The 25,544-nt window shown below is 40.1% G+C and overlaps 1 protein-coding gene across 2 annotated transcripts in view; it reads left to right on the top strand.

Moving 5' to 3' along the window:
* pde4ba (phosphodiesterase 4B, cAMP-specific a) overlaps positions 1 to 25,544 on the top strand; it is a 234,395-nt gene that overhangs the window by 27,517 nt on the left and 181,334 nt on the right. Inside the window, exons 2-3 of one of the 2 annotated variants that reach the window (XM_061738743.1) lie at positions 3,118 to 3,212; positions 7,469 to 7,516. In XM_061738743.1, the coding sequence (XP_061594727.1) occupies positions 3,171 to 3,212; positions 7,469 to 7,516 (90 nt within the window). In that variant the 5' untranslated portion in view covers positions 3,118 to 3,170. The remainder of the gene's footprint in view (positions 1 to 3,117; positions 3,213 to 7,468; positions 7,517 to 25,544) is intronic. The other variant, XM_061738744.1, reaches the window with a different exon arrangement.

The following is a 25,544-nucleotide window of genomic DNA, read 5'->3' as shown; positions in this document are numbered from 1 at the left end:
TGGCTCATTCAACATTTTGGGTTGCCGACCCCTGTTATAGTGAATCTACAAGGATTTCTTACTGAAGGTCACAGTCAATCAAGAATAATCTGCTGATCACTGAGATTCTTGTTCAACACGACCCTGGCCTCAAACCGTGGAGCGACGACAACTAATGTGACTGTTGATGTTCAGAAATAGTGATATTAAACTGTATGCTACAGGTTAAATTACTTTAAGTTTGGTGGCTTATTAATTCATGATGTATGTTTTGCAGTGAAGGTATGAGTTCATTAGCATCCGTAACGAGGACTCAGCGAAGCAAACGTAACATGCTGAGTGCAGTCACGCTCCAAACAGTCGGAGAAGCCAAGACCATGACTGCAGGTGGGAACGAGTCGAGAGCCAAAACCAGTGTGACGTCTTGCATGACAAGGGACCGACTCAGAACAAATGGCTGAAAAAACCCGACGGTGAGGTGCTTTGGCGGTCCAGAACGGCTCCATCAGAACATAGCGGTCAGTTATGCAAGTCACATGAGGCCTTACATTATTTAACTAGTGTTTTCAAAGACTTACAATACAGCAGAGGTTATTAAGAAATAGATCTGCAGGCTACCTTTTTGTTTTTCTGAGGAGAAACGGCAGAAAAGGTGCTCCCACGGAGGTAAAGTGGAGAACCGAAGCAAAGGCCTCATGTTCAGTGGATACGGAGCATTTCCTCAGATAAATGGAAAAGATGAGGAAACAGGATTATACTGCAAATATTGCTGACATTTGAACCACAACATTTCCTTGAGGCAACTTTTCCAAGAAGAAAAAAAAATCCTACACACTCTTGAGCTATGATACAAATAACACGTTTTTTTTTTTCTTCTTTTCCTCTAAAAGCAGCCAGCATGTTTACAAGTTTGCTGGAAAAGTTACACAATATTATGGTGGAATTGAAATTCCTCTAAATATTTATCACTGCCCGGGGGTTACAAGTTGTGATAGACTTCTCGGAGAGACCAGAAATCTGCTCTGCAGTTGAAAGGGGACGAAACTTGCCTGCTCCAATTTTCAATTTTTTTCACCATGGAAATGAAAAAATAAGAATCCATGCTGCTAATATCTGGGGCGATGGACTGATGTCCTTTTTCATGTAGGAAGAAGATGCCTAAGAGAGGAGAAATGAATGATCTTTGAGTGACATCAGCCTCAAACTCAAAAAGTTAGATGCAAATAAATGTCAAGGGTAAAATATGTAGATAAACCCAAATATGGTGGATGTGTTTTGAAGGGTAATAAAGAGCTCAGATCTAACTGCCGTGGGGTGTGGGGGACGGCAGGTACTGAGTGATTAATGATGCTTTCATTTTGATTAGCTGATCAACTCATGCTGAGAGTTCAATCTGCAAAAGAAAAATGTATAATTTATATAGACAAAGACAGAGGAATGATGGTGAGAATATTTGAAGCATCAGGTGAAGAGCAGAGGGACACGTGTACTAATGTCTATTATTAAAATTCACCCGTCTCTTTCCACCTACAAAAGCTTTTTGATACAGGAAGTTGGCCTTTAAAGTGAGAGTGCTACATTAGTTTCTTTCTTTTCGCAGACTTGGATATAATTCCGTCAGCAGGAGGGCTTTTCAAATAAGGCTTGATAATCTTATTATATGTGTTAGTCTTAAAATGGGCTGAGAGAAAAATGAGTTCTCTTCACTATAATTTCAGGTTGTTAGCAGCAAAATGAGGTAGATGGCAGCACGGATCGTGACTGTGATATATCCTTTTGTGTAATTTGTAATTTGGGACCCAGTTCTTGTATGGCAGCCGTTATTCATTTCTTAGAAAGTTCAGATGCTTTTTCTTCAAGGTAGTCCAAAGTTGTGAAAGTGAAACTCATAAGAAAGTAGTCCCAATGACTTAAAACCTCGAAAAAAAAAAAAATATTTTTTGGGGAATATTTCTTTTATATACTTTACACTAAAATTAGGAAAGGTTTTTAGTATCAGTTTTGTGTTCTAGCAGTTTCACCATGATTGATAAGTACAGATCCATACAGGAGCATCTGGAATGATGAAGAGATGAAAATGTAAATGCAGTCTACAGTCGTGAAGGAAATGAGGTACATACTCCCAGAGCCTCGCAGCTTCCACAGACATTAAGAAGATGAGAAGCAGCCGGGAGTGCTGCGAACGTGTCTTTGACTTATTGATCATTAGCAGGTGTGGTGTGTTCTATGAAAATAGTTTGGGCAATTTACTAGTCTGGAGCATTCAGTTCTGCCAAAGGGGAAAAAGATCAGCAGTGATCTCCGAGAAGCAGATGGTGTTGCCCATCTGTCTGGGGAGGGAATGGACATACTATCAAGTTCACTCCAAGGTCAAACTGCAATGCTTCAATAATTTGGGCAGTTTGGGCATCTGGTTAAGATGCATCTTGTTCTGGGGATGTCCAACAGCCAGATGCCCCCGTGGCCGACCCCAGCACATGCTGGATGGATAATATCTCTGAGCTGGCCCGGGGAAACCTCGGTGTCCTTTCAGAGGCTCTGATTCTCTCTGCTCATGCTGCTTAGGCTTAGTCTGTTGTTCCTGAAACACAAACAAAAGTGTAAATTAAGGGAGAGACGGATTCAAGAATTTGCAGAAGGAAAAAACAAAATCCAAGAGGAAATTTTCAGACTACTAGCTTCAGTAGCACATTAGGACTTATCTTGTTATAATCGTGTTACTGTGGGATGGTTTACCAGCAAAAAGCCTTCATTTTATATTTATTTTTTGTGATAAAGGTGTGAAGTTGAGTCTGAACAAACCACACGACTTCTGAAAACACACCACTTCAACAGGAACAAAGCAGTGCCCCATATGTTAAAAACCAAACACAAAACATGAGCACAAACACTTGCAGAAATACCCCAGAAGAGGTCAGAACTTGGACAGAGGAACATTGAGGATCAGGTTAAGATTTTCATAAAGATTAGTTTTCTTACCTGCAATAAAATCTTGCCTTTGAGTCACAGTGACTTTAGACCATATTACTGTATATCTACTCCCGCTAATATAAAGATTTTGCTAAAAAAAGTTTTTCTTCAATATTGTTGTAAATGTAAAAAGGGAACATCAAGTATGCCTGTCTTTGTGTTTTCCAGGTTTGCATGAGAAGCTGCTGTCGTCGGAGAACACGGGAACGACACACGGAAAGATGAGGAAGAGCAGGAGTGTTCTCACGGTGTCTCCCAACGATGTAAGTCCTAATCTATCCATCATGGTCTGTTCTAATCATAAATATACTCCTGAGAGGACGTGTCGTCCCTGACATGTGGACGATCCCTTTGTAGAAAGTGGAGCCTCCATTACTATTCAACATAGAGAGCTAACCAAAGATGAACAGACGCAAAGTTACACCCGGTCTAGTAGTGACTAGGGATGGGCGGTATGTAGGGATGTCCCGATCAGGTTTTTTTGCCCCCGAGTCCGAGTCCTTTGATTTTGAGGACTTGCCGATACCGAGTCCCGATCCGATACTTTTATAAAACAATAAAAAATTAAGAAGAGAAAAGAAAATTATGCAGGATGACCCTTTTATTATATTTTAACATGTGTACTGTAAACTGAGCACATAGGAGGTAGGCAGCTTGAACATTCTTAAGTCAGTATAAAAAATTTTAATGAGCAGAGAGACTGCATCTGCAGCTGATGTGTTGCCTGCCATTACAGGTAATTTTTATTCATAATTTTGTTTGGTAACATTTTATTTATATTGTTATTTGAAAAGGAGAACTTCTCCTTTTCCTTTTTTTTCCTTCTTTTTCTTCTTCTTCTCATAATTTAATTAACTCATCATGCACTTTTTTTTGTTGACTTTGGTACCTGAGTTCTGGCTGTCGTGCGCAATATATCTCAGTGATTGGTTATTTACATCAACAACAACAGACATGATAGCATAGGGCTGCTTCAGCTTCAAAACAAACAGGCGTGCTCTGCGCGCATGCGGTGCTCTCCGCTCTCACCCTGTGCGTTGATTTATGGTCCCGCGTCACACCAACGCAGAGCCTTCAACGTAGGGTCTGGCGTAGGGTGCGCGTCGCCGCGAACCCTACGCTGTAGACTCTGCGTCGGTGCGACGCGGAACCATAAATCAACGCACACGTGGATGTCGGCGCCAGTGAGTATTTTCACCGGACATTTTGTCCGGAGAGATTATAAAATACCGGACTTCGGCATATTTTACCGGACAAAGTCCGGCAATTACCGGACAACGGAAACCCTGATATATATATCCGATTCCTGATCGGCTCATAACGTCCGAGTCCGGATCGAGTCTGCAATCACGTGATCGGCCCCGATTTCCGATCACGTGATCGGATCGGGACAACTCTAGCGGTATGGACTAAAAAATTTATCACGATAATTTCTGGCATTTATCCCGATAACGATAAAAATAACGATAAAATAAATACCAATTCACCTGCACCTTTTTAACTATAAATCTATCACCACATTCAGTCTTTGGAGCCCCCAAAACACTGCTCTAAAAGAATACTAAATGCTACTAAACTACACCAATTAAATTGAATTAATAAAAACCAATTAAATTAGTACACCTGTACTGCAAAACTATAATGACTCAAATGAAACAAGTTTAAAATGTAAGAACAGATTCAACATTTATTCAAACTGTATGACTTAAACAGTGGGATAACAGTGCAAACAGCAAAAGTACCATTGTCCTTCAAGTTTTCTTAGCTTATAAAATGACAAAGTAGAAAAAAATACAACCTGATAAATAAAGAAACGGGACAAATAAATAAAAGTTCACTGAAAATAACATCCAATCAGTGATGACCTCTTCTAATATAAATAAAATGTGCAAATTGACCTGTGGTTGGAACATGCCACAAATTAGATACTATTGCAATTTTGTTTCGTAATAGTCAAACGTTATATCAAAATGTAACAACCATTTCCTTCTGTTGGGTAACAAAATAGTGCAAAAGACAACATGATGAAGAACAAAAATATATAATCATCCTTTGCACTCACTCTGTTTTTGCACTCTGCATATAATAGATGATGTTTGCTCCTCGTCTCTCTTTTTAAATCCAAACCAGTTCCAGAGCTGGAGCTGGAGCCTCGTTTAACAACAAGCTCCTCGCTCTCAGATCCGCCTTCCACCATGTTTGTTACACAAAAACGTCATCAACGGGAATTTATCGTTTTTACCGCGAGATGACAAATTCTTACCGTGGGGAATTTTTTTGATATTGGTATAGTTTATATTTTTTGATAGTGAACGGTAAAATATCGCCCATTCCTAGTAGTGACCAAAGGACATAACATGAAAGAGGCCCCATCCCCATCTCCCCCAATTCTCAAACAGCCAATAGACCTAATTAACTTGAACAATTATATTTCATTAACCTCACAAGCATTTTCCAAGAAACTAGTGGAGAAGTTTCAGGGTGGACCAAGGCCAAGACAACAAACAAAAATACCTGAAATAATAATAATAATCACTTTATTCATCAGTATACATGGAAATTTACCCTCTGATTTTTAAGCCATCGCTAGTTAGACTAGTAGGAGTGGGCTGCCTTTATTCACTATTGTGAACGAGTGGGTATCATTCCAGGTGAGAAAATCGCACAGTTCACGTGGTTTCTTCTTCGTGGCTCTGAGGCAGGATACTGGCTGCTACTGTTTGCCCTTTCTGCTTGACTTTTTCTTCTTTGTGTCAGTCTTCCTGCGCTCCGACGGCTCTGCTGTGCTCTGACTCTTTTCCCCCGGCGTGATTCTCTCCAGCAGTTTCTCATTCTTTCGCTCTTGAGCTCCTCTTCTCTTCCTTCCGCCTATGATCAGACTCTCTCCTCTCTTAACCCCTGGCAGCAGGTATTATTTGCCGTACGTGAGTTATTCACCTCCCGTACAATCATTCCTGCAGCTATTAATCTTACTTTAAACTGGTCTATGAGAAGTTGTGATGTAACATCAGGAGCACAGGCCTGCTGCACATCTAAGTGGTTGCAGCTTCAATACAAATATTTAAAATCCACAAATTGTTTTTTGCAAGCTTCAGTGGCAAAACCTCTCTCTGCTCCACCAGAGCAACTCCACGAGATGAATTAGTTTAGCAAATCAACTGCTTTCATCTGTAGGCCGCAGTCCAGTTCACGTGGCACACTTGTACCGTGTAGAGTGTGTGCAGGTCTACTTTTTACTGGTTGTGGGTGTTTTCTTTTTTCCAGTTACTGTGCAGAAGGTGTGGGTGTGCATTACTCATTTTCATCTTTATCTTTCACTTTCCATGTTATTTTAAACATTGCATGTTTTCTTGAGTAAACTCTGCTTCTGACTCAACCTTTTCCCTGCTACCTCTGCCATGTTGTCACTCCTTTTTTCTTTTCTTTGCCCCTAACTGTGATTTGCCCATGTCTTGAGGATGTTTTTGTTGCTAGGTTTTGACTATTGGCTAAAAATACACTTAATGTTGCAACATCGATTTAGTATTTTAACCTCTTGTGATTGCTCTGGTTTGCTATCCTCAGAGCGACAAATCCCTCAGCTCAGTGAGTCTGAGCTGTTTCAGCCTTCAGCATGACGGTCAGAAACGGGGGAAGGAGGGTGTCCGGATGCACATTTTTAAATAATACTGATATAAAATAATCATTGAGGACAGGAAATGTTTCTGTAAACTTCCTTCAAGGGTAGAAATAGTTTTTTGAAAAGGTTTGCAACATGAAGAAAGTATTTTTTTATTGTATTTGTCAGTTATCTGACAATACAGAAACCTTTTTGTGAGCTTGTTTAATTCATTTAAATAAATAAATTGCTTGTTTGTTTCAAGAAATCTGTCCAGCTGCGGATGCACCAGAGATTAAGGTTTGGAATTTTGGATTAATAAGTAAGAACATTTTACCAGACAACAACTTTCTGTAAGCTTAACAACTAACTAATAAAACAGGGATCAAAGCACTTTTGAGTTTTTGAGGAATATAATATAATGAATGTTAGCACAGGGGGAAAAGGAACTACAAAATAACTCCAAAATATGAATCCACTTAAGTAATGGTGCAGATAGAGTCTCTACAGACAAACTTTGTATGAGCACAAAAAGTGTTAAAATAGGGCTGTTTGTTCTTTGCTTCACTATTTCTCTGTGAGCTACAAAGTTTTGGCTGTGAAGCCAATTTTTTTTCTTATTAACCCACAAATTGTGTACGTGCGCTTACATTTGCAAGTCTAAAACTTGTAATTTAAGACTAAAAGCTTTGTTAATATGCAACCCGAGCTGGAAAATTTAAGATGTGTCTCTGTTATCCCACCTCAACTGAAGCAGCTAAATAACACATCCATAGTATTTATACAGTATTTTTAGCCAAAGGGAAGAGGAGGTAAATAGACTAATAGACATATTTGATCTGGTCGATGTGGATGTTGCCGGGCTCTTGCCTCATTGGGACCGGCCCATAGTGGTATCCCATCTGGTATCTTTCATCTTAGGTCCTGCCCAGGAAATTGAGCATCCCAGAGCCCTTCTTTAAGCCAGAGGTGAGTTCCATCCTCCATCACAGGACCACACAGAGATGAGCAACTGTGCAAACTCCCAACCCGACAAACAGGCTATTTATAATCACTAATTATACTGACGCACAGATACGGGGACATTGTGAAAACTCCTGATCAAAGGCTGTGAGACGGCAGTGGTGACCTCAACACAGCAATTTTCCACGTATTGAATTGTAAATTTGATTTTTCTAATTCTAGACAATTCTTTTTCCGTTTCCAGTTCTATTTTATCTTTTATTTTCTTAAGTGCCTTTTATTCCTTTTAAGAATTCGAAAAGTGTTCGTCTCCTTTTTTATAATTAAGCAAGCTTTGGATTTGTTCAGTTGTTGCTCATTTTTTTAGTCCTTGTAGGAAGCAATTTATCAGTGATTTTGCTTTAATTTCAACTTATCTCAATTTTTTCTTTTTGCTTGTGGCCTGCTGTTTATATATTTAACCACAGCTAATAAACTCTGAGTGCTGACAGTTTTCATTTCAGTCAATGCATTATGGGTTTCCTGAATCATTAAAGCCAAATGTGTCCAAGGAGCAATGTGAAGCCAAAAATGTATTTCATACTTCACACTCCAATCAAAATGGTGACGGTATAAACATTTCTAGCCAAGAGGGCAATTATTTTTCTTAGTTGCACTTTTATTTTCTCGCCATCATTTCTAAAACCATTTCCTTTTCTGAGCCGTCTTTCTCAGAACTGACTATTCTTCTTAAATGAGGCAAATCAGCACCGTATCAATCAACTCGTGTTAAGTGGGTTGTAGTGGAGATTATAATGTTTGGCGCTGAATTGATGCCACAGTAATTTTACTTTACCATCAAAAATACTTTTACCATCAAGCAGTTTACTTACGAACCTCTAAGAAATGTCACAACTTCTGCACCAAACTTAATTTCTTTGCTGTCCATGAGGTGTCTCCAATGTGGGAAATTGATTATTAATGATTTTATTTTATGACTTATCAAGACTTAAACATCAAGAGCGCCAAGCCCCTGAATTAATTCTTCTTTATGATAAAGACACTTACAAGGGAAAAGGCTTTTTTCTTTTTCACCGGTGTCGGTCTGCCATCTCCAATCACTTTCACAAAAAAAACTTCAGCAGCAAAAGGAAAAGTAAATTGCAGTGATTTAGACCTTCTAATATCCACTAATGCCTGCAGGCTAACAAAAGCACTTTTGTCTCGTTGCGTTGGTTTCATTGGTTGCGTTGGTTGTGGGGATTCATCACTTCCTTCACACATCTCATTGTGCAGGTTCTGGTTGCAGATGTTTCTTTTTTTGTTATTTATTTTGTTGTCTGCAGTACATATTTGAATTTGCATTATTAACTTTTGATTTTAGAAAAAGTACTGATAAATAGTGTTACCGTGGTGTTGAGGCTCCAGATCAGTACGAAGCTTTTCCCGAGCCGTTTTTGACTTTCAACTGCTCACATTTGAGGGTTTGATCAGGGCAGGCTTCAACTAATCATATGAGCGATTCTGGGGCCTCAAATGAGCTAAACAATAACGGAGAGTGAAACTCGAAAGACAGCAGTCTTGTGCGGGAGTTGTATGACAAAAGGATATCTCTGTGTCAGCCTTTTACATGGCACCATGAGCATATCCCAGTCCACAAAATGACAGTGATTGACGCTGTGGGAGTGAGAACATGCTGGTGTACTTTTGTCTACTTTCTCTTCTCACATGACCCTTTGAACTCCCTTTGCTGCCTCACTCTGTTTTTTTGTCACTTCTTTTGGCTCCATCTTTTTCTCTATCATTTGACAGCTCCCTCATCAGTCTATTGTCAGAGATAGTATTTATAGAAATTTTGGGTCTAACCAAATAGCTCTTCATTCTCCAATTAGAGAGCTCTGAAACTTACATTGTCAGCCAGCAACCGTGTCAATTTCTACCCATTGTTCTCACTTTTTTTCTTTCTTTATATCAACCTCAAACTCCATTGTGTCTGTGACAGCCTCAATAAACGTATCTCTCTTGCCCTTTCTCTTGTGTGTCTGATAAAGATGAGGGGTGTTGCCGGAGCAACAGCAGCTCCTGGGATTGCGTGAACTGTGGCCACTTTAACCTTGCTCGTCAATCACTTGATGTTAAGAGCTCACACGTTCTCCCTTTTTATATCATGTTGCTGCGTGAGCAGAGTGGTGTCGACTTCTCTCCGTTTTAACCCGTAGTTTTTACCTTTTTATGTAGAAGTTGACAAGAACGTGTGTCCCATTGGCAGCTCAGCCATTTAATCAAATGAAGCTGTGTTTTTTGCTTTTACACTTTTTGGTAAAGACAACATGCATGGATTTAAATTGAATATGCATATTCCTTTTGTCACTGCTGTAAAGTGATTGGAGAAACTGATAATTAACTGAAAATGAAGGGACCCGTGGACAAAAAACAGAAACACTTGAAAGATGGAGTTATTTATGACCCAAAAGATTTAGTTTCTAAAAGTTTCTTTGCATGTTCATTTAACATCGGCTGATGGCTTTTTTTACTCGTCGTTTTGCACAAAGTTTTCCAGTTCCCTTGCTTCAAAATTGTGCCCGCTGATACAATTCAGAGAGGGAAAGTGGAGAAACAGTGTTTCTAGGAAACCAGGTGGAAAGGCAGCAAGGATAGAAACATCAGGGGAGGATACAACCTCTTTAACTATGGAGTAAATAGATGGTGGAGGAGGAGTATGGGAAGAGGTGATGGGCAAGATATAAATTGGATGGGTGGTGATGTACATTGTCAGAGCCCTAGGCCCTTCAAGTTCTTGGTTGTGAGATGGGAGAAGAAAAAACTCTGCAGTGGGTTGCATGAAGTGGCAGAGAGCATTCCTGTGGGGTGAAAGAGTGGTGGATGGAGGAGACTTTAATGATCATGTTGGTGAAGGGAACAGAGAAGATGAGGGAGCGACGGGCAAATGTGCTGTTAATGACAGGAACATGGAGGGACCGATGGTTATAGACCCTGCAAATTAGATGAAAGTGGCTGTAGTGAATAATATGAGGGAGGAGCACAGTGTGACATATAAGAGGGATAGTATCAGTATGCAGGTGGACTACCCTCTTTGCAGACGATGTCATCTAAAAGAGATGGGAAACTTTAAGGTGGCAGAGAGAAATAAAACATGGCTGTTCTGTGAACATCATGGAGGAGTTTAAACGGGTTCTGATGGGGAAGAACTGCCAGATGAGTGAACAACTACAGGGAAATGTGTCAGGGTTTGACACTTCCCTCCCCCAGTCTTTGCGTTTCTGTTTAGCCCCGCCTGTGTCCCATCTGCCCTGATTGTCTGCACCTGTGTCTCGTCGTGTCTCGTTATCCCCTGAGCTGTAGCGGAGCAGGCGGGGGGGCAGGGGGGGCGGCCGCCCCGGGCCCACTGCTCCGGGGGGGCCCACTCCGAAGAGGAAAAAAAAAAAAAAAGTGTTCTGAATAAAATAAGGAAAGTTGGACAGTATAACACTTGCGTTCATAAGGATAAAGTTGTTTAAAAAATAAAAATGAAACAAATAGTCCCTTCTCCCCGTGTGTGTCTGCCTGTCATGCACGGGTTCGCACGCACATCTGTTTAAGGCGGATTTATGGTTCCGCGTTACACCAACACAGAACCTACGGCGTAGGGTGCGCGTCGCCGCGTACCCTACGCCGTAACAATGCGTCGAGCCAATTGTCGCATCAGAGCCTTAACTCATGCTGAGTTTCAGCAGCTGAAGTTGATTAAAAACTCTCTCCGGGCTGCATGGATGGGGCCAGACTACCAAACCTCACCTTGCTCTCAATCCAGAGGGACATCGCCGTTGATGAGAGCAAGTTTATTGTGACCAAAAAGACGAGTCATTAAGAAATCCGCTGCTGAGGTTGCCACATCTGACAGGTTCCAGCCCAAATGCAACGTAAAACCCACCGAAATAATGAAAAACCAGCCCGAATCTTACATACTCTTGTTAAAACCATAAATTATTAAATGCGTAATACATTTCATCTTCACATTACTAAATAACCTAAAAAAAAGTTCAGGCTCCAAACAAAAACTACAATAAAATGGAGCAGAATGTATATTATCAGTGAGTTTATTGTGTAAATTTCTACTTTTCTCTGCCATAATGGAAGCTTTTTTTTTGTTAATAATTTCTCCTAAATATTTAGTAAAACCCAGGAAAAGCAGCCCAAATATATTTTTTTTAGCCCAATTGGGCTGAAACCTGCCCAACCTGGCAACCTCACCTTGCTCTCAATCCAGAGGGACTTCGCCGTTGATAAGAGCAAAGTGATTGAAAGGTAAAGAACCGGCTGATGAGATAAAAAAAGTCGAAATTATGAGATAGAAAGTCGAAATGATGACTTTTTCTCATAATTATGACTTACCCTGGGGATATTTTTATTTTTAAGGCTAAGATTTCATCTTATTTTTTTGTTTTACTGGCGGAAATGAGCTTCCATAGACATCACTGGATGTCATTTGAAATTTATCTCCAGTTTGATACTTATATCTTAAAGTCTGCATTAGGCTTATAATTAGGTTTGACATAATGACTGGTAAATCCATGGTGCTAGAACCTCATTTGAATGGTTCTGACCGTGTCGCTGCTGCTGTTGGAATTGTGGTTGGTTGGGCCTGATCTGTGGCATTTTTATCGATTATGTTCTAACGGGGATGTTTAGGCCTCAAGGGCCCATCTAGAATGCTTCGCCCCCCCTAGGCTGGGACCCCTGCTCCGCCCCTGCCCCTGAGTATCAGGTCTTGTCATTCCCTTGTGCCCTGTCGGTCTGTATTGTGTTTCCCTCCATGTGCGCCATGTATTCTGGTTTTTTGATCCCTGTTCCTGTTACTTTTTTCCTGCCAAGCAGCGCTTTGATTTTGTTTTTTTTGCTTCTTTTGGAATAAACCCTTGTTTTTGCCAACTCCTGCCTACTCCTCTCCCGCATCTGGGTCCTCACCACACCAGCCTGACAAAGGCCTTGACAAAATGTTATAAAGGAGGCAGATAGGAAGGTGCTTAGTGTGTCACTTGGACAGAGGAGAGATGATATTAGGAGACTTGGTGGTAGAATGATGAGGTTCAGGAGGTTATACATAGGAAAAGGTTAGTAAAGAAGGAACTGGATAGCAAAAAAGATAGAAGTATGCAAGAGTACACAGACATGTGATGTAAGGCAAATAGAGAGGCTTATGGCGACTTGAATGAGAGGCTGAAGACTAAGAAAGGAGAGTAGGATTTATAGCGAATGGTATGACAGAGAAATGGGAAGGATGTGCAAGCAGGTTAGGGTGATTAAGGATAGAGATGGAAATGTGCTTATGAATGACAAAAGTGTGAGTGAAAAGTGGGAAGAGTACTTTGGAGGACTGGTGAATGGAGAGAAAGAGAGAGAGAGTGGAAGATATAATCCCCATGGACCAACCATTGTCAGGGGTCGCTACGGGTGAAGTGAGAACAGCTTTAAAGCGCATGAAGAATTGTATGACAGCTGGTCCTGATGAAATACTGGTGGGGATGTGTGCTTAGAGGAGGACACGTTTTCAAGTGCCAGTTTTCAAGAACAAAGTTTTAAGATGGTGCAACTACAAGGGTGTATAGTTGATGACCTACATAATGGAGATCTGGGAAAGACTAGTCAAAGCAGGTTTAAGAAATGTGACTCCTGCACTACAGATGCAGAGTTTGCTTCTCGATTGCTGATTGAGAAGTACAAGCAAAGTCAGAAGAAGATGCATTGTCTGTAGATTTCGAGGAAGCGTACCTGATAGGAATGGGCGATATTTTACCGTTCACGATAAACCGTCAAAAAAATTCCCCACGATAAGAATTTGTTGATGATGTTGATGATGTTTTTGTGTAAAGTCGGATTTATGGTTCTGTGTTAAATCCACACACAACGTGAAGGAAGGAAGGAAGGAAGGAAGGAAGGAAGGAAGGAAGGAAGGAAGGAAGGAAGGAAGGAAGGAAGGAAGGAAGGAAGGAAGGAAGGAAGGAAGGAAGGAAGGAAGGAAGGAAGGAAGGAAGGAAGGAAGGAAGGAAGGAAGGAAGGAAGGAAGGAAGGGAGCCTGAAAGAAAGAAAGAAAGAAGGGAGGGAGCCTGAAAGAAAGAAAGAAAAAAGGAAGGGAGCCTGAAAGAAAGAAAGAAAAAAGGAAGGGAGCCTGAAAGAAAGAAAGAAAAAAGGAAGGGAGCCTGAAAGAAAGAAAGAAAAAAGGAAGGGAGCCTGAAAGAAAGAAAGAAAAAAGGAAGGGAGCCTGAAAGAAAGAAAGAAAAAAGGAAGGGAGCCTGAAAGAAAGAAAGAAAAAAAGAAAGAAAGAAAAAAGGAAATGAGCCTGAAAGAAAGAAAGAAAGAAAGAAAGAAAGAAAAAAGGAAATGAGCCTGAAAGAAAGAAAGAAAGAAAGAAAGAAAGAAAAAAGGAAATGAGCCTGAAAGAAAGAAAGAAAGAAAGAAAGAAAAAAGGAAATGAGCCTGAAAGAAAGAAAGAAAGAAAGAAAGAAAGAAAGAAAGAAAGAAAGAAAGAAAGAAAGAAAGAAAGAAAAAAGGAAATGAGCCTGAAAGAAAGAAAGAAAGAAAGAAGGAAATAAATCTGAGAGCGAGATAGATTTATAGTTACAAAGATGGAGTTGAATTGGTATTTTTTTTATCGTCATTTTTATCGTTATCGGGATAAATGCCAGAAATTATCGTGATACATTTTTTAGTCCATACCGCCCATCCCTAGTGACTGAGAGGGTTGAAAAAGGAGCTGTGATATTGTGTAAGGACGTCACGAGTGGCAGAACAGAAGCACTGAACATTGTGGCAGCAGCATGGCAGCAGTGAGGTGTGCAGTCGGAGTAACAGAGGGGTTTCAGGTGGAACTGGGACTGTGTCAAGGATCAGCCTTGAGAACCACATAGTGATGGACAAGTTTACAGAGGATGTCAGGCAGGAGTCTCCCTGAACGGTGATGTTTGCAGACGACATTGTAATTTATAGTGAGACTAGGGAGCGGGTGGAAGAAAAAACCCGGAGAGGTGGAGATATGCACTAGCGAGAAAGAATGAGAGTGGAACGGTGAGGATGCAAAAGTTAGAGGCGAAGAGGGTGCAGGGGGTTAAATACTTTAGATGAGCCGTGCACATAAGTGACAGGTGTGGACTGGAGATGATGAGCAAGCAGGAAGGATGGGAAGAATGGAGAGGAGTGTGATGGATGAGTGGCAAAGAGAATAAAGGAAAAGGTTTACAAGATGGTCGTGAAACCAGGTCTTTTATATGACTGACCAAGAGACAGGATGGAGGTGGGGTTGAAGGTGTTTCTTGGGAGTGACAAGCAGTACTCGAGTTGTAAAAAGAAATCAGGGGGGATGGAGGATTTTATCATATGGGGACAGATAATTTGTGCTGATTACAAATAATATAATATATTACAAATAATAGCAGTGACCAAAACACCTGCAGAAATACTGCAGGAATGACATAGCAGCAGTTAAATGCAGCCTTCTGTAAGCTTTAAATATCCACTGGGCTTACATCAAATACATCAAAACACAACAATAAAAAACAGTTTTCTGAACTTATCAATATGACTCTGTCCTTCACAGGATAAGTAAAATAGATCACTGCAAAAACTCAAAATAAGAATATTTGTCCTATTTCTAGTTAAAATGTCTCATTTTAGTAAAAAAATCTTATTACACTTAAAACAAGACTCATCACTGGAAAAAAAAAAAAACAATTTTCACCTGTTTCAAGTAGATTTTCACTTGAAATAAGTAGAAAAATCTGCCAGTTGAACAAGATTTTTTTGCTTGTAATGAGAAGATAAATCTTGTTCCACTGGCAGATTTTCCTACTTATTTCAAGTGAAAATTCACTTGAAACAGGTGAAAATTGTCAAACAAGTTATTTTTCTGGTGATGACTCTAAATGTTGAAATAGCAGTAAAACCACATTCATTGATGAAATGACATAAGGGATGGAAAGGGGGGATGATTTTGACCGTTTTTATTGCCATCCCCCCTCATCCCCCCTCAACTCCAGTACTGGTGACAAGGATGAAGAAAAAGGTCTTGCATATGTCTTGTACTCATTTTCTGTCTTTACTGTTTCTCCTTATCGTGCTTACCTCCCCAATAATCTGTGCATGCATGCTAAAGAAGTGGAGCTCACATCAAATAAAACTGCCTTCAGCAAGTTTGTCCCGAGATGTTTTCGTGCTCAATCGTCTGACAATCTAAATTTATCACACGTCACAGATTCTGCTGTGGCAAGGGAAAGTAATCTATTTTGTCTCTTGTCTGAGACACCGAGATGAGGCTATTTCACAGCAATAAAGAGAAGACGATGATAAAAGAAAGAAAGGAGGAACAATAATTCACCGAACAGTTTTATTAATATCCTGTTCCTCTGTCAACCCTGGAGGAATATTTCATCATGTTAAGCAGCCAAATTGAACCCAAAGGATGTAATAAAACTGAAATGACCTTTGATTAAAAAAACAATGGTGACAGTGTCTCTGACAAAAACATGGACAGAATTCAAACGAAAAGCAATCTTACAATGATTGGTATTTTTCTGTTTGGACATTGGTGAACATTTGTGTAATTGATTACATTATACGCACATCTGTACGCATTAGATGCAGAAGAATAGAAATGCATCAAGCAACAGTTGCTTCAACCCTAAAGCCAAAAGGAAACCATATGTTTGCCTCCTGCTGAACAGGTGGGCGTTTTCGCTCACATGTGCCGAAAATGGAGAGATGCTTGTGCATATTGCTGGAAGCCATCCTCCAGATGAATGCTTATTTCACACAAAACCAATCAGTCTTCTCAGTCGGTCTCCAAGTGCTCCCCTCTCTTTTTCTCTCAATCCCCCTCATCTTTCGTTCATTCTCCTGTCAGCTATACATCCTCCCATCCTCTCTCCCTCTGTCTTACTCACTGCTCTCAAGGACCCGCCCCTACTGTTCCTGCCCGTCTCGTTCCCGTCATCTCACTTACTTCCCTCTTGGTTTTACACAGTCGCCTCCCGACAACCAGCAGTCCTCCTCCCTCTCTTTCCTCTCTCACTCTCTGTGCCTTTTCTGCTTTGTTTGATGGGACGCAGGTGTTGTTTTCTAAGCTCTTACCATCATCTCCTCCCTGTTGTTTTGTTGCCTTGGTGTCAAAATGGCAAGAGAGTGGAGAGATCTGACTGTTGGGGGGGGGTGAATGGGAATGATGCCAAGGGAGCCCTGTGATGCATCACGGCTGCAGCCTAACAATACACAAGACAAATAGAGCAAATGCATTTATCATGAAAAACAATTATTTGAAGAAAACATTGTTCATTTTGTTCTTTTAGCTGTAAGGAAAGGCAAGAGGAAGGTAACTGTCAGGTTCCTCTGGGTGAGTGTTACTTATGGCAGGGCTCGTGAGCCTCGAGTGATTCATCAGTTTTCAGTTAATGGACACCAGGAAAATATTCAACATAGCTAAAGGTATCCATCTACAGCAGGGGTCGGCAACCCGCGGCTCTTGAGCCGCATGCGGATCTTTAGCGCCGCCCTAGTGGCTCCTGGAGCTTTTTCAAAAAAATGTTTTTCCTTTTTTTCTTCTTTTTTTTATTTTTTTCTCTTTTTTTCTTTTTTTTTCTTTTTTCCTTCTTTTTTCCTTTTTTTCTCTTTTTTTCTTCCTTTTTCCTTTCCTTTTTAATCTCGACATTTCGACTTTTTTCTCGAAATTATGACTATTTTCTCTGCATTTCGACTTTTTTCTCGATATTGTACTTCATTATTGATCTCGACATTTCAACCTTTTCCTCGGAATTTTGACTTTTTTCTCGACATTTTGACTTTTTTCTCAACATTTAGACTTTTTCTCGAAGTGCATAATGAAAAAAAAATCCTCCCCCAGTTATAACTAATATAGATACATGCAGCATGTGTTGTCTTCATTCTAAGGCTTATACAAGACTTTTCATTTTTTGTGGCTCCAGATATATTTGTTTTTTGTGTTTTTGGTCCAATACGGCTCTTTCAACATTTTGGGTTGCCGACCCCTGATCTACAGGATGCCAGCATAGATTACTAACATCTGGTGGCATGCTCAGAGCTACTCAAACTTTAATTTATTTGTTTGCATCAAATAAACAACTGAAGGGATCCTGAAGTATTCCCTTCACCACTTTTCCATTTTTGGGTTGGGGGAAATCTTCTCCTGCCAACATGGCACATGAAAGAAAAGGCTTCGATCCAGCTAGGAAGTAGGTAACATTTATTTATAGAGCGCATTTCACAGACACCAGTCACAAAGTGATTTACAATAGAGACGTACAGAATAATAATAAGAAAGAAAAATGTGCGCTTCAAAATAAATCAACAGTTGACATCATGGGGAGTTTGTCCAGTTCTTTCTTTCATCCTGAAAAATATCCTGGCACTCCTCAAACTGGGATCCATTGTACCTGCTGCTTAAGCGTCCCCAGACACAGCTTACCTGAAAGATGGCTTGGTTTTAATGAGATTCACAAACATCACAAGAGAGCCCCTCATGTCAGGTGTTTTCATGCTTAACGTTGTGCATTTGTGCCCAAGGGACTCTGATTGGAAAGAAACTCAGGGTTAAACGAGGTTTCTATTATAGAAACAAAAGTTGTTTCTCCTTTAATGCAAGAAAAAGATTGCTTCAGGCAACTTTTGTATCAATACTTGATTAAGGTGAGATCTTATACGTGAATGCAAATCTTTCCTCTGAAAATGCTGGATTCAGTGTATCATGCAGCATGAAGGTTTATAGCAGAATTAGGTTTTTGTGCTCATCACTGTATAGTCTTTATGAGACTGTTGGCTGGCCTTCATTGTACAGTCGTAGATGAGAACACTGCTATTGTTTTCTTTATAAGGCCATCCTGTGTGACTCGCCCCCTTATTTGTGTTCTCTTGGTTTCTAAAGTCAACACCAGAAGCTGTAGTCTCTCAGGCAGGAAAGATTGATAATGTACACTATTCCTCGTACCCGAACTGTCTTTGGGGAACGTGCCTTCTAAGCATTCGCACCATCGTCCTCGTATAAACTGCAGTCATCTTATATTGGATTATCTCCCAACAATTGACGATTTTAAAGCTAGGATCAAGGACTATTTGACTACTGCATGCACATGTTCTCTCACTGAACGCAGCTGGTAATTATACTGTAATGATGTGGTTTGTCAAACAGTTTTAGCTGTTTTTATCTTTGTTTTGTTGTTCAAGTGTATTTTACGTGGACCTAATGTGCTGCCCTCTTGATTCTGAATTTCTTTTGCTAGAGATTTTGAATCTCAATGGGATTATTCCTGGTTAAATACAAAAACAATGTGACTACCTGAATATAACTGGATCTTCAAATCTACCAAATGTTGCAACTCTTTTTTTTGCCTTATTTACTGACGATGCATGCAAAATATACAAATATGGCAGAAGTATTCTTCTGCAACACTGCATAGGTGGGTAGTATTTATTAAAGGTGCATCATATGAATGCAAGTGTCAGAGGTTTTGTTGTTAAAAGTTTCTTAGGAATGAAATAATCAATGCAGTTTTAAATGAAGTCTCTGAAAAAAGGGTGTAGCAAGGCTAGTGCTACGGGGGCCCGACCGACAGGATAGAGGACACGGAGTTTTGTGCAGAACCCTTTATTGCCAAACACCCAGGACACACGTGCACAAGCACAGCTCCAGCTTCAGTCTGACCCCGCTTCAGTCTCCCAGTCCTCCTTATCAAGGCTGGCAGGGTGGAGAGGCTAATGGGACACACCTGTGTCCCGTCAGCCTGAGTGGCTGCAGCTCCTCCACCCTGCCACAAAGGGCAACACTGAAAAGCAGTTTCTCTAATAGTGTTTATTCAATGGATCTAAAATTGTGTTTAGACAACCAGGTCAGTTTAAGACGTACCTTTTCATTTAATAGTTATTACATTTACAAAGGACTTGTTTAACACAGCTCACAGAAGGAAAAAAAAGGAAATTACACTAAAAAGATTTTTAATCAAGTGTGTGACTCCAGTTAGTCGACTTTGATTCTTCAGACTTTGTGCATGATTTAGTTTCATTCATTCCCCACATGATGAAATTACCTTCTACCTCACAATAGTGTTAAAAAGAGGAGGGAGAAATGCTACTTTATACAAAGAGAAGAGGAAATGACTAATTTTTCTGCCGTCATTCTTCTGCAGGTTAACTCTTTGTCCTTGTGATGGTGTGATTTCTACAATGACCAGAGAAACGAGGTGAATCGGTTTGTGCTGTGAGTTTTTCACAAAGTCAGGTCATTTATCGACACATACACTCACGGGCCACTTTATTAAATACACCTAATGAACCAACTGCATCGTTAACGCACAATTCCAATCAGCCAATCACATGGCAGCAACTCAATACACTTAGGGCCTGATTTACTAAAGGTTTGCGTGCGTAAAAACGTGTGCAAACTTGACATCACCCGCAAACCAATATGCAAGCTGATCTACTAATAGCGTGCAAAGAGGACTGCGCCTCTCAAATGAGCAAAATAGCACACGCTGTTCATTTAGTACTTTTGCCCTGATGAATAATCAATATGGGGCGTACCCGCCAGAAAGCGCTAAATACTGGGAGGGGAAAATGCAAATTGGTCCATTTACCACGCGCAATGAGATTTACCAAGCCTGAAAGTTATTGCGGGGATTGTGATTGCGTCTGTATTTAATACGTTTGAAAGGAAGGTGCTAATCTGCCCAGAATTACGCACCAATGGCTGCTGTTATTGTGGCAAGGAGGCGACATCGCCAAAATCAAATGAATACGCAGAGAGAGAGTCTTTTTTCTGCTGCATGCTATTCTTAAAAATGGTTGCACAAGTTTTATTAAAGGCCACTTTTTCTTTAGATCTTCGCCTTATATCTTGCCACCTTCTTTTAACCTCATCTGCCGTTCTTTTTGTCTTACCAACTGCATTTATTCTATCGCAGATTTTCTCCCATATTGCGTTTCTTTTGGTAATGTCTAAATTTCTTTGCTGTAGTTCATGAATGTGTTTATTTGCCTCTTCCACTAATATCTTTAACTCCAACTCGTCAAATTTCATTTTGCGCTTGCGACTATCCTGCTTTCCATCCAGACTCTCCATGGCGCAAACCGTAAGACACGCAACACCTCATTTAAATACTGCGGTTTGCACCTGTTATCAATTGCGCAAGCATTCTTAGTTGATCACCCGCAAAACACACAACAACAGCACGTGCAAACTAGGGATGCAAATTATCGATTATTTCATTAATTGATAGTTGATAACCTTATCGATCGATCATCGATTAGTTGATAAGCGGCGTTTTTCCCCCATCTGAGATACAAACCTAATTTTTTTTGCTTATATAAAATACAAAGGACATTTTAATGTATTCCTTAATCAAATATTTATTTGATACAAAAGTAACAAAAAGACATTTTTGTACCACAAGGAATATAATATAAAGTGCACTTCAAGGCTATTAGTAGTAGCAGCAGCCATAATAGTGTCATTTGTGTCAAGCAAATTTTAAGTTCTAGTTACGTTTTAAGTTAGAGTTTTGGCAGTGTTCAAAATAAAATGATGAGACCTGCTGTATTGGAGCACATTTTCTTTTAGTTAAAACTGTAGCGGGGACAGATGTTTAGAGAAACCTATGTATGTACCGGGTGAAGGCTGATTTATGGTTCCGCGTTACAACAACGCAGAGACAAGAAGGTCCTGGGTTCGATTCCCGCCGGGGACGCTGTGGGTGCTGAAGTGCGTGTTAGTTCCCCCATGACTTCAGCTCCACACCCTGGGTGGGGTTGGAGAAAGGATCTTTCTGTGTGGAGTTTGCATGTTCTCCCCGTGTTCCCCTGGGTAGCTAATGGGAGCTACCCTCACAAAAACATGCACACAGTCCTGGGCTATACATGCCCCCTCTGGCCAACCGGGGTGCCAGATGGGGTGGGGAGGATCCGGCCGGAATAACGTGATCCTTCCACGTGCTACGTCCGGCCGGAGAAACCCCACCCTGTCTGGTGAAAAGATGCGGCCTGCTCACTCCTCAGGTTAAGGAGGAGACCTGAGCTCAGTGCAGGGCCCTCCCAGGGTTGGTAGAGGATGGCAATGCACAGGACTGTTAGGTAGGAGCACTGGGTGATAAAATGGGGACAAAACCGGGATTAAAAAAAAAAAAAAAAAAAAAAAAAAAATTAAAAAAAAAAAAAAAAAAAAAGATTAATTGTAATCGTTAATTTTAATCGGGTAATTTCATAACGGCAATTAATCGAAAATCGATTAATTATTAACATCCCTAGTGCAAACTTTTTCAGTGCACACGCAATTTAGTACTCTTTATTTACGATCTTAATAAATCAGGCCCTTAGGCATGTAGACATGGTCAAGATGATCTGCTGCAGTTCAAACCAGCATCAGAATGGAGAAGAAAGGTGATTTTAAGTGACTTTGAACGTGGCATGGTTGTTGGTGCCAGATGGGCTGGTCTGATCTACGGGGATTTTCACCCACAACCATAATAATAATAATAATAATAATAATAATACCTTTATTTATAAAGCGCTTTTCAAAAACATGTCACAAAGTGCTTTACATGCAATTAAAAACAGGAAACAAACAATTAGTACAATATTAAGATCAGACACAATTGAGAGATAATAAAAACAGACAAATAATACAGTCAGTTAAACGCAAGTCTAAAATAGTGAGTTTCTAAAAAGTGACTTAAAAGAAGACAATGTGTTAGCTACCCTGATCTCCTCTGGCAGGTCATTCCATAAGCGAGGGGCTAAAACAGAAAAGGCCCGGTCACCCTCGGTCTTTAAGTTAGACCAAGGAATGGCCAGGAATGACCCACCAGAGGATCTCAGGGTGCGTTCAGGCTCGTATGAGGTCAGGAGGTCAGCTATGTAGTCAGGAGCTAGCCCAATACGAGCCTTAAAAGTAATAATTAAAATTTAAAAATCCACTCTAAAACGGACTGGGAGCCAGTGAAGGGACTTTAAAATTGGTGTGATATGTTCTCTCCTGTTGGACCGGGTAATGAGTCTGGCTGCTGCATTTTGAATTAACTGTAGTTTATTTAGATTTTGCTGAAAGAGGCATGAAAAAAGTGAATTGCAGTAATCTAACCGGGATGAAATAAATGCATGTATAACTGTCTCTAGGTTTTTAGATGAAAGAAATGACCTGATTTTTGATATTTTTCCAAGTTGGAAGAAGCATGATTGGACAACGGAATTTATATGCTGGTCGAAATTGAGGTGTTTGTCAAAAATAATACCGAGGTTTCTACAAGAAGTGGTGATGTTGGATGAGAGGGGACCAAGATGGGAAGAAATATGATTTTGAGATGAGTCTGGGCCTATGATGAGGACCATCTCTAGGGTTTACAGAGAACGGCCCGAAAAAGAGAAAGTATCCAGTGAGAGGCAGCTCTATGAGCGCAAATGCCTTGTTGATGCCAGAGGTCAGGGGTCAGGCTGGATGGAGCTGATGAGGAGGATTAGCTACAGCAGGAGAAGACCATACACTCCTGTCAGCTATGAACAGGAAACCGAGGCCACAATTCACACTCACCAAAATTGGACAATAGAAGAAGGAAAAACGTTGGCTGGTCTGATGAGTGTCGATTTCTGCTGCGGCATTCGGATGGTCGGGTCAGAATTTGGCATCAACAACAAGAAAGCATGGATCCATCCTGCCTTGTATCAACGTTTCAGGCTGGTGGTGGTGGTGTCGTGGTGTGGGGGATATTTTCCTGGCACACTTTGGAACCATTAGTACTAGGGGTGTAACAATATATCGTGCCATGAAATTTCGCGATACAAAAACGTCACAATACGTGTCGTGGAGGTGACAAAGTGTATCGCGATATTGGGTTATTAATATTAATCTATTGTGTTGACTAGTAACGTGCATCTGACCGCGCCTCGACCCGCGGACCAAAATCTTCCTCCGCTCAGAAGAAACTAGTACCATTTTGCGGTCCCGATCACGGGACTCTTGGGGGGTTTTGAGCTCTGAACTTTTAAGTCTGGTGTAGAGTTAAGCCTTACCTTATTAAATTAAACCTTTTTCGGGTCGTGAGTAGGATAAACACGGGCACAACTTCTTCTGAGTTCGAGTGTACTTTAATGTCCGCTCAACAGCGTAGGATTTTAGAACATCAACACATCACCTAGTGCCGTACTGTGGCGTATCACTCCGCCCAATCTAAAACATACTAACTACAGATAAACTGACTAGTGTAATTATAGTCCCTGATTTACATCAGAATATAAAGAATATATTTATAAAATGATGAACTCTGAATTACCAAAATAACCTTCTTAACAAAAATAAATCTCCTCTTACACTTATAAGGTGAGCAGGAATCAATCTTTTTTATGATGTAAAATTGTATGTATTTATTTACTTTTATTTATTTATTTAATTTTAGTTATTCAATTTCTGGAAAAGAAAAAAGTCAAGTCATACATGAGAGAAACTATTCAGTTTGTGGCAAAATATTTTGACTTGTATGAAACTGAAGATGCATTATGCAAACCTGACATTTACTTTTAGTTCAGTTTGTGGAAAATGGTTGGCCTGGCTTTCTCTTTATAACTTAAACAGTTATAAAGCATTACAAACTGTAACAATAGGGCAAACACACAGCATTGTTTTGTATTTTGTGTCTTTCTAATAAAAGACCATTTTTTCTAGTCATATGTTCCTCATTCAAGGTTGTTAAAAAAATACTGCTATAATATCGTATCGTATCGTTATCGTGACCTCAATATCGTGTATCGTACTGTATTGTGAGATTAGTGTATCGTTACACCCCTAATTAGTACCAACTGAGCATCATGTCAAGGCCACAGCCAACATGAGTATTGCTGCTGACCATGTCCATCCCTTTATGACCACAGTGGACCATCTTCTGATGGATACTTCCAGCAGGAAAGCGCGCCATGTCATAAAGCGCAAATCACCTCAGACTGGTTTCTTGAACATGACGATGAGTTTACTGTCCTCAAACGACCTCCACAGTCAACTAATCTCAGTCCAATGGAGCATTTGGGATTAGGGCTGGGGATCGATTCAAATGTCAAGAATCGATTCGATTCCGATTCTTAAGATTCAGTATCGATTATCAAGATTTGATTCGATTCGATTCGATTCGATTCGATTCCGATATTTATTTGGGTTAGAGTTATTAAAACTGTTTTTTGAGCTGTTGCATGAATTATATGACTGTAGTTATGCAAAATATTACTACAAGTATTATATTGTGATTAAACAGCAAGTATTGGCAGCTAATGATGCTGTAAGGACCAATCAGCTCCCAGAATGCTGATAGAACTGCTTTCAGAAACATCGTGTGTCGTATGAAATCGGTTTTATTTTTTCCCACATTCCGTTTTTATTTGTTCCATTTTCGGTCTATTTTGGTTTTTAATTTTTGAGCATTTGGTTTTTAGCATTTTTTGCAAATGTAACCCCAAGACAGTATATAAAGTAATGAAATATAGACAATTTATGCAATTATAACTGAAAACCTTCATGTTTTCATACCTTTAAACATGTTTAAAGGCAATAACATGGCACCAGTTATTCTCGTGTCCAACAAAACATTCCTTTTTTGGGGATGAACAAAAAAATAACCAAAATTTGTAATGTAATGATGAAAAAAAACAAAAACATAAATAAAAGAGAAATAAACCCCCCCCCCCAAAAATAAAAAAAATCGATCTTTAGACATATGAATCGATTTTTAGGAATTAACATGAGAATCGATTTAGAATTGGGAAATCGATTTTTTTCAACACAGGCCTATTTGGAATGTGGTGGAACGGGAGATTTGCATCATGGATGTGCAGCCGACAAATCTGCAGCAACTGTGTGATGCTTTAATGTCAACATGGACCGAACTCTCTGAGGAATGTTTCCAGTACCTTGAATCTTTGCCACGAAGGATTAAGGCAGTTCTGAAAGCAAAAGGGGGTCCAACCCGGTATGAGCAAGGTGTACCTAATAAAGTGGCCAGTGAGTGTAGAATCATAAGGACTGAAAAGC

Source organism: Cololabis saira, chromosome 13, assembly GCF_033807715.1.
Source record: "Cololabis saira isolate AMF1-May2022 chromosome 13, fColSai1.1, whole genome shotgun sequence".
Classification (NCBI taxonomy): domain Eukaryota; kingdom Metazoa; phylum Chordata; class Actinopteri; order Beloniformes; family Belonidae; genus Cololabis; species Cololabis saira.
This window is presented reverse-complemented; position numbering and strand designations above follow the sequence as displayed.